General features: G+C 38.5%; 1 protein-coding gene and 1 non-coding gene across 3 annotated transcripts in view; both read left to right on the forward strand.

Annotated features, from left to right (window-relative positions):
- LOC100447345 (mitochondrial import inner membrane translocase subunit Tim23) overlaps positions 1–14,198 on the forward strand; it is a 34,092-nt gene that overhangs the window by 7,453 nt on the left and 12,441 nt on the right. For both annotated transcript variants that reach the window (XM_009245386.3, XM_054522321.2), the window contains exons 3-6: positions 2,823–2,916; positions 3,152–3,236; positions 5,667–5,725; positions 8,996–9,106. In XM_009245386.3, coding sequence (XP_009243661.2) covers positions 2,823–2,916; positions 3,152–3,236; positions 5,667–5,725; positions 8,996–9,106 — 349 coding nt within the window. The remainder of the gene's footprint in view (positions 1–2,822; positions 2,917–3,151; positions 3,237–5,666; positions 5,726–8,995; positions 9,107–14,198) is intronic.
- LOC112135320 (small nucleolar RNA SNORA74) lies at positions 4,916–5,116 on the forward strand. Its single transcript, XR_002916619.1, has one exon. It is a non-coding gene; the product is annotated as a small nucleolar RNA SNORA74 (small nucleolar RNA).

Genomic DNA, 14,198 nt, shown 5'->3' on the forward strand with positions numbered 1-14,198 from the left:
ATGTTATATTTTAACATTGGGTGTTCATTGATTTTTTTACTTTAAAAGTACTCCTTTGTCAGTTTACTCAAAATTTCAAAACTAGTTACATGTATTTTGCTTTAATGTTGAATCTACACTTAGAGGTTGTACTCTAGATCTAGTTAAAATTCAATATCATTGTGGCCCTGCATTGCTAGGTGGGGCTTATTAAGGTTAGACATAAAATATTTCATATCCCCCCAAAAACTTGTGAATTCATTCTTCATCATGAACATTTAATCTTCCATTGGAATTCTAGAGGGACTTCAGACTTTAAAAAGTGTTTTATAAACCTCATCTGTTATTGGAAATAATTATGGAAACCTTAAATTTAAAAATAACTTAATAGAAATTACATTTTGTAAAACTTTTATTTATACTTTTGAAGGTTAGAGACATCTTAAATAAAATAGTACCTGTCAACTCACCATGTCGTGACTTTGGCAACTTTTTTTTTTTCTTGTTTAATAGTAGACACAGGGTCTCACTGTGTTGTCCAGGCTGGTCTGGAACTCCTGGGTTCAAGCGGTCCTCCCACCTTGGCCTCCCAAAGTGCTGGGATTACAAGCATGAGCTACTGTGCCTAGCCAACTTTTATCTGATACAGTATTGTAGTTTCTCTTACTAATGCTTTTGTATCGTCACTACTCTTACATCCTAATTGAAATTTTTTTTTAAATTTTATCAAGTAATAAATTTTTTTGTTAGCCCAGTTGAACATCTGGTACAAAAATAAGGAAAATTTAAATATTTTTAACATCCATAGTGTTAAACACGCAAAATTATAAATTAAAAAAGTTTTTTCTTTTTTTTTTTTTTTTTTTTTTTCCCCAGCAAGTACATTGATGCCCATTCTTGGATTTATCTTCCATGATAAATCCAAAGCAAACTCTGGTACTTGGGATTTTAGTAATACTAGTGTCCTGGAGTGTCAGCAGGACAGGTTTAACAAGAGCTTTTTAGTAAATCTTCTATACATTCAACATATTAACATACTTTGATAACAACCTTGTTTGTGTGTGAATTGATGGATGTTTGCTTACAACCCTTGTTATGTTTTTATTTGTCAGTTGATACTAGCAGGAGAATGAGTTGGTGCTAACGTGCACTTTTGCTTGCTTGATAATGTGCATCACAGCCATTTTTTTTTTAAAGTTTTCTTTTCTTTTTTTTTTTTTTTGGAGATGGAGTCTCGCTCTGTCACCCAGGCTGGAGTGCAGTGGCATGATCTTGGCTCACTGCAACGTCCGCCCCCGGGTTCAAGCAATTCTCCTGCCTCAGCCTCCCAAGTAGCTGGGACTACAGGCACACAATGCCATGCCCAGCTAATTTTTTGTATTTTGGTAGAGACGGGGTTTCACCATGTTGCCCAGGGTGGCCTCGAACTCCTGAGCTCCGGCAGTCCACCCAACTCGGCTTCCCAAAGTGCTGAGATTACAGGCGGGAGGCACCGCGCCTGGCCAAGTTTTCTATTCTTAATTAGTGATCTGTTTCTGGATTGAAGGATAATTTTTTTTTTCTTCTCAGCAACCATGGCCTGAGACTGAAGAATAATTATTTACCTTACCACATGGAATCTAGCATTTCTAAAAACTCAAACAAAAAGCAGTTTAACACTAAGTCATTATTTAAAAGTTGAAGTACCCAAAATTTATAAAACTGTATACAATTATATTATGACATGGGATCTATTCAGATTTTATTATTGCCCAGCAGACCATTCTTATGAGAGTGGATGTGCTTGTTTACTTTTGCAGTTTTTGGTGAGGATGTGTGCACATGCCAGAAAGAAAAAACCAAGGCAGAACCACAGTTTTCTGATTAGGAATACGGTTTTCTGAACCAACGTTCAGTATTTGCCACAAGGATGTAGGAGAATGTTAATTGTCAGTGGTCTTTACTATGTAGAATGTAACACACGATGTGTCTTTTTGCTAAGGGTGTGACCTAGCCATTAGAGGCTTATTTTAACCATCTTTGGATGGAAAGCTTGCCAAAAATGAGTGTGATTTTTTTTTTTTTTAATCCAACATGGTGATAGAATTTTGTTTGTTTGTTTGAGTGTGTTTTTCATAAAGGTGCATTGACTCTTCAAAACTAGTAACCATATTTTGCTCTTAAGAGTGTCATTTCTCAATCTCAGTATTTTGGATGACCTTCCAGGGGTTCATGCCGCATTTTGTGTATGCAATTACTAGAAAGAGGGTCTATAGCTTTCTGAGAGTATCAAAGGAATATATACTCCTTAAACAGATAAGAATTATTAAAGGGGGTCATTTGCCCTTGCATAATTGATCCAGACTGTTGTACTTTATTAGTTTTTGCTCATTTTTGTGAACATTTGGTTTATACATAGAAAAATGTATAAACCAAATGTATATGTATAAACCAAATGTATAAACATTTGGTTTATACATAGAAAAATGCACAATAAATAGCTGCTACAGAATGAAAGTTATTTGTTTCTTCCAGACTGTCTATTCTGTTCTTCTCATAGCTTTCAGTGTTCCTTTCTCTAGAGCTGTCCTTTCTAAACACTTTTGCACAAATCTATCAGATTTACGTTTTGAAAGAAACAAAGTCTTTAATGAGACTCCCTTCTAAGAACTGTGTTTCGTATTTCATTTCACTTTCATTTAGGTGTTACTGCTGCGGAAAGTTTTATTTTTGTTTAAGTACAGGTTTGAGTTAATTTAAGGTTTATTTTCTTTGAAAAACTACTTTGAAATGTTAAAAAGGCAACTTTACAAGATTTGTATCTTGAGGGACACTCAGCTTGGTTTTCATTATTATCCTTTTAGGATACAGATGAGTTTATTTTACCTACCGGAGCTAATAAAACCCGGGGCAGATTTGAGCTGGCCTTCTTTACGATTGGAGGATGTTGCATGACAGGTGAGTGTTACATACTTTTTTCTCAAGAGTGCTCAGTTCAAGTAGTTGAGGGTGTGTAAAATCAAGAGCAATTAGAATGTTGGTTTCGGGGGTTTTTTTTTAATATTTACATTTGTCTTTTTCTATTAAATAAAAATGAAAAAGAATCAGAAGTGTAGTTATGCAGTTTTGAGTTTTTTGTTTTTTTTTTTAATATAAAGCTGTCTTATCTGGGTGAATTGTTATGATTTACCAGGGGCTGCGTTTGGGGCAATGAATGGTCTTCGGCTAGGATTGAAGGAAACCCAGAACATGGCCTGGTCCAAACCAAGAAATGTACAGTAAGTCTCTTGTAACCATCTGATGTAGTGATACTTGAATATTAAGCTCTGTTTTGTTGGTTTGATGAGTACAACCTTGAGATTACAGATGGTTAGCATAGTTATGTGCTTTTTTGTCTTTGTTTTTTAATCTTACTCAAAATAAAAGCAACTAAGGAATCAGATTACTGACTCTAAGCTTTTAAAAAGGAGTGATTTTTTGAATCAGTGTCCCTCAGTCAGCTAGTGCTATGCCAGCCTGACTTCTCAGCTGCACCTGTTACATTCTCCAACCCTATGCGACATGCTTTTCAAATTGTTGAGTTGCTAATGGGAATTTTGGATTGTTTGGGGGCATGCAGATCCATGGGAAATGGTAATGAAGAACAAGCAGCTCATGAGAGGGATGGCTCAAGCTGCCATCATTTAACTTGAACTTCTTACTGTCTTGACTTTATGTTTCCGAAATGATGAGCCAGATAAATTTTAAATAAAATTTTTAGAATTAGAGTTAATTCCAAAAGGATAAGACACAGTTTTCTGTTAGAACTTGAAGTTACAGAGAAGGGAAAGTACAGTTAAAAGGATCAGAAAGTATGTTTTCACCCAACTTAAGAAGTAAATATGGCCAGTCCCTCTTGATATTCCTTAAACAATAAGTTTAGTTTTGCCCATTTTTATGCTTCATGTAAGTGGAATCATGAGTGTGTATTCTTCAATGGCTACTGTTTTGTTTTAGGACACTTTAAACTCCATCTTCCTTTCATATTGTTCAGCCAGCAGATGGCACCAGATGTGCTAGAATTAGACCATGGGAAACTGGAAGGCCTGTTAAATTGTGGGGTGTTTTGAGAGACAGGGCCTTGCTGTGTTGCCCAGGCTGGAGTGCAATGGCGCCATCACAGCTCACTGTAGCCTTGACTTCCTGGGTTCAAATGATCCTCCCACCTCAGCCTCCTGAGTAGCTGGGACTACAGGCATATGCCACCGTGCCCAGTTAATTTTTTAATTTTTTGTAGAGACGGGATCTCACTGTATTGCTCAGGCTGTTCTCAAACTCCTGAGCTCAGGTGATCCTCTTGCCTCAGCCTTCCAAAGTGTTGGGATTATAGACGTGAGCCACTGCGCCTAGCCCTGTTAAGTTTTTTATATTCCTGTTACTGTGTGGATCTCTGTCCATGCTTTACCAGCCTAGATCCTTCAATATTTTTATTACTTGTCCCTTGCTTCAATAATATTTTTAAGTTTTTGTATTATGGGGAATTTTGAATATATAAAAGTAGACAAAATACATAGCATAGTGAACACATGAACCATAACCCGTCCTCAACAACCATCAACCATGGCCAGTTCTATCCCATCTCCTTCTCCTCTCCCATCTTATTTTGAGCAAAAACCCCAATATCATATTAAATACAAATTTGGAAGTAGATCTCCTAGAAAAGACAACTTGCTTCCTTTCTTAAAACAAGTTATTAAAATGCTTGTTAAAAATGAAAAAATGACGGCTGAAATTAAAATACATTAGTAAATATGTAACATAATTAGAAACAATATACTTGTTTGTAAACATTAACTGATTTTTTAAAACAATCTTTTAGAAGCAATACAAATTTTTGTTTCTGTAGAACATTAATTGAGTCGTTTAATAATTAAACTGAATGAGTTCCTTCACTCTTTGTTACTGTATTTCCATAATTTCCAGCAGTAGTCAGCTGTCTGGACAGAACCATTCCTGGGATGGTGTTACACTGCTGGGAGAGGAATGTCTTCTCTTCATCCGGTTGCCTCCATCACTCTTCTGGTGGTGTCTGGCAGTGGTGCAAGGCAGAACTGTGCTTCCTTGAGAGTGTGCTGAGCATTCACCTTGGCTGCTTGGTTCTAGTCTGGGAGCAGACACAGGGTGCTTTCCCCATGTGTTCTAGTTAGATGGCTGATTCCTTCTCTTTAATTCTACTTTATATTCTGTACTTTGATATTCTTTACTTTGATTATCTTTAACATTCTAAGCATATGTTCCCCTCCCAAAAAGAACCTTTTAGAAGCTAGCTCGCCATAGTTAACTGGCATTTTTTACATGGATTAGTTTCTGTAAACCTCTGTAAGATACATTCCAGGCTGTCATTCAAAGCCTTATATATATTTAATGTGTATTCATTATATTATACATTTAATAATAAGAGTTTTCCTTATTATTATTATTATTATTATTAAGGACTTATATAAAAGTCCTTAAGACTTTTGTCTAAAGTCTTGAAAGTTTTAACCTAATTTTCACTTATGTAGCGTAAAAACCATCCTTACTGAAATCGGAGATATTAAGATGTATTTTAGAATTTAAAAAACTTTGAGCCTTGGGTTTAGACGTGTTAAATAGCTATTATTGTTTTTAAAGGTTATTAGAGAAATAATGATTCTAAATACAGATTCTTTCTCTTTCTGCCCTGATAGGATTTTGAATATGGTGACTAGGCAAGGGGCACTTTGGGCTAATACTCTAGGTTCTCTGGGTAAGTAGAGATCTCGTTTGATAATAAATTGTTAACTTAAAGAAAGAATGCACAAATATCATGAACAATTTGATCAACCCATATTCTGGTCCTAGGATATGAGACAATTATGTTTAAATCCATTCCAGTGCATAATGTAGATACTACTTAGGGAAAGACCATGAACTAACTTATGAAATAATCTCAGGTGCTAATACCATTCTGAATACCATTTCTGAATTTTTAAAATCTTTTGAACACTGCACACTCTCCTTTCCAAGCACAACACCCAATAAAATCATGTTTAAATGAAATCCAGATAATTTAGGTCCAAAGTAAAGAGCTTTGATAGGCAAGGTTCAAGGTCCTGTAGTGATACATGATAAATTAATCCAGCCCTCTTGCTATGTTTTCTTAATAGCCTGTTCATTAGTCTGTTTACCTGAGTACATTTCAGGCACCTAATTGCCACAATTGGAATAGATTCCTTGTAGATAATGAAAACGTTTGCAGTTCTAGGCAAAAGGTAATTTAGTAGTGCTTAGAGCCTAATGCTTTCATACCATATTGTTTGTGAATGATTGATCACTTACAATAGATCTCTTATGGCTTATGTCCTGACATCCAAAATTTTCCTACTTTATGAACTTAGTTGAAAATCTCAATTTAAATTATGGCAGATTAAGGAGGGGAAGACATAGAAAACTCATTGAAAACATAGAAAAAGTGTTTGTTATGGCAGAGTAAGGTCCTGCCTTGTCACAGAATTTGGAAGCAGTACATCTTCACACTGTAAAGCCAGTTTTCACATTTTGGATCCTAAGAGATGGCTGCTTTCATATGTTGCTGATGTCTGCATTCCTCCCACCCTCCTGCAGAGTCACCCTCCTCTGTTTCTTTTAATTGCTTGTATACCTAGAGTAGTCAGCTGTCCTTGTCTGCCTAGGACTTTTAGAGAAAAGTCCAAGAAACTATGTTCCAATAATCGCCACCCCCCGCCCACTCCGCCCCACAGTCCTGGACAAACTAGAATGGCTGGTCACCCTCTGTGTACCCATTGTGGTATGATCGAGAAGGGTGTTCTGCTCGTGATCAGTTTCAGTTAAATAAGTTGAAGAGGAAGATGAGCTTTCATAGAAGTATAAAAATACTGCAGTAGAGTTGTAAGGCTGAGCGTGGTGTATTGTTGCAAGGGTCAAGTGTAGCTATAATTTTGAGAAAGAGTTTAAAAGTTTAACATTCATTCTGGATAGGAATCTGCAAGAGCATAGAATGATGGCTTGGGGGAAGATACTTTAAAATGAAATGGTGCTAGTGTTATAATACGTGAGAATCAAACCTCACTTTTTTTTTAATCTATTTTTTCTTATACTAGAAATACGTGTGTGTGTGTGTGTCTTTAATCCAAAGTACAGCAATTATAGGTAGCATATAAATGAAAATTTTAAATATTCTTCCTGAGACTTCCTAGCGGTACTTTCTAGAAATAGCTACTATTGATGTTTCTTCTGAATTCTTCCAGGCATTTCTCTGCATAGCCAGTCAGTCGTGTACCATGTGCACATGTCCCTGATTTACTTATTAGTGAAAATGATTCTTCTGGTTTTTAAGTGACTGTGTAGTATTCCATTATATGAAAAGTCCTTCTCTGGATCAATTCAGATGGTACAAATGCTCTTGATGGGCATTTTATTTGTTGCCAGGTGTTTGCTATTAGAAAGTGTTCTAGTGATCATTCCATGTATATCTTTGGATAAATTTTTCTAAATATAATTGCCATACTGACTTTTGTGTTGAAAAAAAAATAGTTTTTCCTCTGCTCTCACACTACAACAGTCAACATAGAATAGTTCTGTGACCAGTTATGTGGGAATATTTCCCCACATACCAAGTAATCTATTTTGCAGTGGACACCAGTTGGGTGTCCTCCTGTTTCAGTTCTGCCTGGAGATAGCATTAGATCAGCAGGTTGAGCACTCTATCCCACAAAACTGAGCCCCACTTTGGATACTTCTGATGCTGATCACAAGCTCAAGCTTATTTTACCTGTGCTTCTGACCAACCAGCTTTGTCAGGGTTTCCCACAACCCCCTCTTTGGGTTTGATTAATTTATTGGATTGGCTCACAGAACTCGAGGGAACACATACTTAACATTTGCGTATTTATTATAAAGATTTTTTTTTTTTTTTTTTTTCCTTTGAGACAGGGTCTTACTCTGTCACCCATGCTAGAGTGCAGTGGAGCTCACTGCAACCTAGACTTCCTGGGCTTCAGCAAACCTCCCACCTCAGCCTTTCAAGGAGCTGGGACTACAGGCAACATGCACCACCATGCCAACTAATTTTTTAAAAAATTTTTTTAGAGAAAGGGGTATCCCTATGTTGTTGCCCAGACTGGTCTCAGACTCCTGGGCTCATGTGATCTTCCCACCTCGGTCTCCCAAAGTGCTGGGATTACAGAAACTTTGTGAGCCACTACACCTGGCTGGATATTTTTAAAGGATACAAATAGCCCAGTCAAGGAATACATAAGGTGAGGCCTGGATGGGCCGTGAGTGCAGGAGCTTTCATTTCACTGGAGTTGGAGTGCACTAGCCTCCTGACACATGGGTGAGTTCTTTTTCACTTTCCTGCAAGCCCCATGAATTCAGCTGTCCAGAAAGTCCTCCAACCCCATCCACTTGGGCCTCATATGGAAAATTGATTGGATAGGCATGACTGAAGCATGGACAACCTTGTAGAACTGTGATTGGACAAAAAGGGCATGCTCTACTACTAGTAGACTGGGCGCAGAAACCCAGCAAGGCCTGCCTGCCCAGATTCTCCTTGGCCTTTCTGTGCAGCATTTCTTCTGGGTATGGGGTACGATCTCTTCTGAAATGGGGGTCTTACAGCCTGCAATCAGACAAGGTAGGTCATAGAATTTCTTTATGGCCAGTTCCAAGACAGAAAGGTGGGGAAAAATTAGAGTCCTGCTGTGGGGAGAAAAGGGAGCAGGTGATAGGAGGGCAGGAGAAGGTCAGAGAGAGAGATTCTATTTTCTGAGGCTGTTTCTGAGGCCTGAAGTGCCCCAATAATACAACAAAAGACCTTCACCTTTGTCCCTCTGAAGCTGTTCCAAAGCTGCTTCCAGAACCAAGGACAAATACCTTAACAAGTGATTGTTTTAGTCACTTAGGAAGGGCTATGGGAGTTATGAGCTAGGAACCATGGATGAAAACCAATATATGTATATCATAATATCACACTTTATTGCTGTTTTGTCACTGAGCACTTCCATTTCCTCTTTAGCTTTGCTCTATAGCGCATTTGGTGTCATCATTGAGAAAACACGAGGTGCAGAAGATGACCTTAACACAGTAGCAGCTGGAACCATGACAGGCATGTTGTATAAATGTACAGGTGAGTACTGTTGAATGGAGAGCCATCTCTTAATACACTTGAAGTGCACTTTTTAAAATTCATGGTTTTCAAGGAAATTACACTTTGTTGCAGTGTAATCTGGTGTTCTAACTTTATGGTTATTTTGGTTTGGTTTGGTTTTTAATTGTGGTAAAATAAACATAAGATTTACCCATCTTAACCATTTTTAAGTGTACAGTACATTAGTAGTATAGTCACATGATTATATAATCAATCTCTGGAACTTTTTCATCTTGCAAAACTGATACTCTGTACCTATTAAGCCTCCTCCCAATTTACCACTCTCCTTAGCTCCTGATAATGTTACACTTTCTGTCTCTGAATTGGCTGTTTTAGGCATCTCATATAGGTAGAATCATACAATATTTGTCCTTTTTTGATTGGCTTATTTTACATAGCGTAATATCCTCAAGGTTCATCCATGTTGTTGCATGTGCCAGAATTCCCTTCCTTTTTAAAGCTAAATAATATTCATTCTGTGTATGTATACCACATTTTGCATGTGCATTCTTTTATCAAGGGATATTTGGGTTGCTTCTACCTTTTGGCTATTGTGAATAATGCTGCTACGAATATGGATGTACAAATATCTCTCCAAGATCCTTCTTTCTTTTTTCGGGTATATGCGCAGAAGTGGGATTCTTGGATCATATGGTTTATGGTGGTTTTTTGACATTAAGAATATAAGATTCTTTTCTGTATTTTTCATTCATTTTAGTTTAGTTTTTTTAATCTTGGACAGACTAAGCAATAGAATATTCAGAATTGTTGGTTTTGTTTTAAACAATAGTTTGACCTGTGACATCAGCATATGAAACTATCACAAGACACACACAAGGTCAAAGCCCAGGAATGACTTCCCTGTAAGTCAATTTAGAGCATCTTATTCCTATGATCAACTTACTCTACTGGGAGATCAACACGTTGCTGTCAAGGGTCAGATAATTCTCTTCTGTGATAAGTTTACTAGTTTAGAAGCATACATTCAAGTAATGCCTAATTTAGCTTTTTTATTGTGTTGATACATCTTTGGCTACTTAATTTTTATTTTTATCAAAATAATCCACATACATGATTTTTTAAGTCAAGGTTTTTATGTTAACATCTAAAAGATTTTAGTGATGTTTAGTCCACATACATGATTTTTTAAGTCAAGGTTTTTATCTTTTTAACATCTAAAATATTTTAATGATGTGCAACAGTGTTCTATACGTCTCACCTTAATTCCCTTTTCCCAAAGGCAACTTTTAATTTTTTTTTTTATTATTTTTTTTCTTTTTTGAGACGGAGTCTTGCTGTCACCCAGGCTGGAGTGCAGTGGCATGATCTCGGCTCACTGCAACCTTCACCTCCCGGGATCAAGCAGTTCTCCCATCTCAGCCTCCTGAGTAGCTGGGACTGCAGGCACACATCACCACATCTGGCTAATTCTTGTATTTTTAGTAGAGACGGGGTTTCACCATATTGGTCAGGCTGGCCTCAAACTCTTGACCTCAGGTGATCCACCCTCCTCAGCCTCCCAAGTGCTAGGATTACAGGCGTGAGCCACCACTCCCAGCTTATTTTAATTTTTTTTTTAAGACAGAGTCTCACTCTGTCATCCAGGCTGGAGTGTAGTGGCACAATCAAGGCTCACTGTAGCCTTGACCTCCTGGGCTCAGGTGATCCTCCCATCTCAGCCTCCTGAGTAGCTGGGACTACGGGCACACGCCTCCACACCTAGCTAATTTTTTTTTTTTTTTTTTCCCAGAGATGGGGTCTCACTATGTTGCCCAGGCTGGTCTTGAACTCCTGGGCTCAAGCAGTCATCCTGCCTCAGCCTCCCAAAGTGCTAGGATTGCAGGTGTGAGCTACCATGCCCAGGCTGCTTTAATTCATTATTTTTTATTTTCATGTTTTTAAATAATATTATTATCTTGATTTTTCTTGACTTTTCAGTCTTACATATTGTCTGTTGACTTCCAAGAGGAAAGCTGTATTAACTCCTGTAAGAATTGTACAAAATACGCTTAAAGTAGAAAGGAAGTCACATCCTTTATATAGGTCAGCTCATTTACCATTCTCTGAAGGTAGTAGACTGATATTCCCTTGTTTTATAGACAAAGAAACTAAAATTCAGACAAGTTAAATTACCTCCACATGCTCACACAGCTCTGTCATGGTCTAGTGCATCAAACTCTAGTCTGAGTCCAAAGCCCATTGTCTTTCTCACCAAACCAAATTACCTCCAGGATAGAGAAATCAGGAAAATTTCTAGAAAAGGGAAAGAAGTAATAAATAACAGTTAAGCCAGACCTTAAGGATGGACTGAATTTTCTGATGTATCTGTTTGATTATATGATACATATAAGGAAGGTGTGGGAGAAAAGTCTGGGCAGATAGTTTAGGCTTATGGCATGGAAAGCTAAGGTAAGAAGCTTAAAATTACATGGAAAGGCAGCATGTCATCAAAGGTTTTTGGACAGAGTATTAGAATTATCTCTGAGGAAGATTAAGCTAGAAGTAGTGGGTAGATAAAATAGATTGGAGGTAGAAGCCTAAAGTCAAAATGGTCCAGGAAAAGTATTAGTTGAAGAGATGGTGAGGGAAAGGTTGAAATGAAAGATGATTGGGTCAGCTGGGCACGGTGGCTCACGCCTGTAATCCCAGCACTTTGGGAGGCTGAGGCGGGTGGATCCCCTGAGGTCATGAGTTCGAGACCAGCCTGACCAACATAGAGAAATCTCGTCTCCACTAAAAATACAAAATTAGCCAGGTGTGGTGGCGCATGCCTGAAATCCCAGCTACTCGGGAGGCTGAGGCAGGAGAATTGCTTGAACCTGGGAGGTGGAGGTTGCGGTGAGGCGAGATCGCACCACTGCAATCTAGCCTGGGCAATAAGAGTGAAACTGTCTCAAAAAAAAAAAAAGAAAAAGAAAAAAAGGAAAAAGAAAAAAAATGATGATTGTTTCACTAGAAGACTGTTTGCTGTTTGGTGGTTTCTTTCTCTGTTTTGTTATATTGTGGAAGCAATATATGTGACTTTGAATAGCATAGCAGCTAGCTGTCCTGGGCTCCCTCACCACTGCCCCCATCTATCCCTTACTTGTCTCTTCCAGGCAACACTAAACTCACTAAAATGTTTCCCTTGTTTTTTTTTTTTTTTGAGTTGGGGTCTTGCTCTGTCACCCAGGCTAAAGTGCAATGGTGCCATCATGGCTCACTACAGCCTTGAACTCCTGGGCTCAAGGGATCCTCTCACCTCAGCCTCCCCAGTGGTTCAGACTACAGGTGCATGCCACCACACCCAGCTAATTTTTTTCATTGTTTTTTTTTTGTTGTTTAGCAATAGGGTCTTGCTATGTTACCCAGGCTGGCCTCAAGCAGTCCTCCCACCTCAGCCTCGTGAGTTGCTGGATTACAGGCATGAGCCACTGTGCGCAGCTGTCTGAATTGTTTTTGACTCCCCATAGTACTGTGTCCTTTTAGGACAGTTTTTTTGCCACTGATTCTCAGTTGTTTGGGTGATTGCTTTTCTGTGGGTGGGAAGAATTGTCCTAGATCTCTTTGAGGGTCTTATGAAAGTTTTTGATAGTTTATAAACCCTGCATTAACATCTCAGTATGCGTAGACTTTCCTTAGGAGAATTGTGAAACTTAACTCTTTAGAAATTTTATAAACACTTTGAGGCTTATGATTAAATGAAAGTGCCGATATTTAGAAGGTAGCAATCAAAATGAAATTAAGCTTTTTTTTTTTTTTTTTTTGCTTTTTTTTTGGAAACGGAGTTTTGCTCTGTTGCCAGGCTGCAGTGCAGTGGCACAATCTTGGCTCACTACAACCTCCACCTCCCGGGTTCAAGCGATTCTCCTGCCTCAGCTTCCCAAGTAACTGGGATTACAGATGCGCGCCACCACGCCCAGCTAATTTTTGTATTTTTAGTAGAGTCGGGGTTTCACCATGTTGGCCAGGATGTTCTCGATCCCCTGACCTCATGATCCGCCCACCTCAGCCTCCCAAAGTGCTGGGATTACAGGCATGAACCACCACACTGGGCCAAGCCACATTCTTTAAAATGGCTCTGTCTTCTCTGTAATTTGCTCCCTTGCCACTTTGATGACTCCAGATTCTACTCCTGTTCCCATTGTCTTTTAACTCCCACTTCAGGGCCTTTGTTCTTGCTGTTACCATTTCCTAGAACAATCCTTCCAGACACCTACCTCAAATGCTGCATCATCTGTCCATCTTTGTTCAGATACCACCTTTTCTTTGAGGCCTTCTCTTAAACACTGTAGTACATAGAGTTTTGCACATACATTTTAGTTGTAGGATAAATTGCTAAAAATTAAGTTACTTGAGCAAATTATCTGCATGCTTAAAACGTGAATGACTACTGCCAAATGACCCTTCTAGTACTTGCTAATGTTTGCCAGTGTTAGCATCTACCATCACTTTTTTTTTTTTTTTTTTTTTTTTTGTGGAGACAGAGTTTCACTCTCGTTGCCCAGACTGGAGTGCAATGGCATGATCTCGGCTCACAGCAACCTCTGACTCCTGAGTTCAAGCGATTCTCCTGCTTCAGCCTCCCGAGTAGCTGGAATTACAGGCATGTACCACGATGCCCTGCTCATTTTTTGTATTTTTAGTAGAGACGGGGTTTCTCCATGTTGGTCAGGCTCATCTCGAACTCCTGACCTCAGGTTGCAGTGAGCAGAGATCACGCCACTGAATTCCAGCCTGGGCGATAGAGCGAGTCTCTGTCTCAGAATGAAATGACGTGACATGACATGACATGATGAAATGAAGTAATGAAATGAATAATGAAATGCCGGGTGTGGTGGCATACTCCAGCCTGGGCGATAGAGCAAGTCTCTGTCTCGAAATGAAATGGAATGAAATGACGAGAATAAATGAAATAATAAAATGAATAATGAAATGCCAGGTGAAAAAATGAAATGATGAAATGAATAATGAAATGCCGGGTGCAGTGGTGCACTCCAGCCTGGGCAATAGAGCAAGTCTCCGTCTCGAAATGAAGTGAAATGAGATGAAATGGGATGAAATGAAATGAAATAATGAAATGAATAATGAA

This window comes from Pongo abelii, chromosome 8 (assembly GCF_028885655.2).
Source record: "Pongo abelii isolate AG06213 chromosome 8, NHGRI_mPonAbe1-v2.0_pri, whole genome shotgun sequence".
Classification (NCBI taxonomy): domain Eukaryota; kingdom Metazoa; phylum Chordata; class Mammalia; order Primates; family Hominidae; genus Pongo; species Pongo abelii.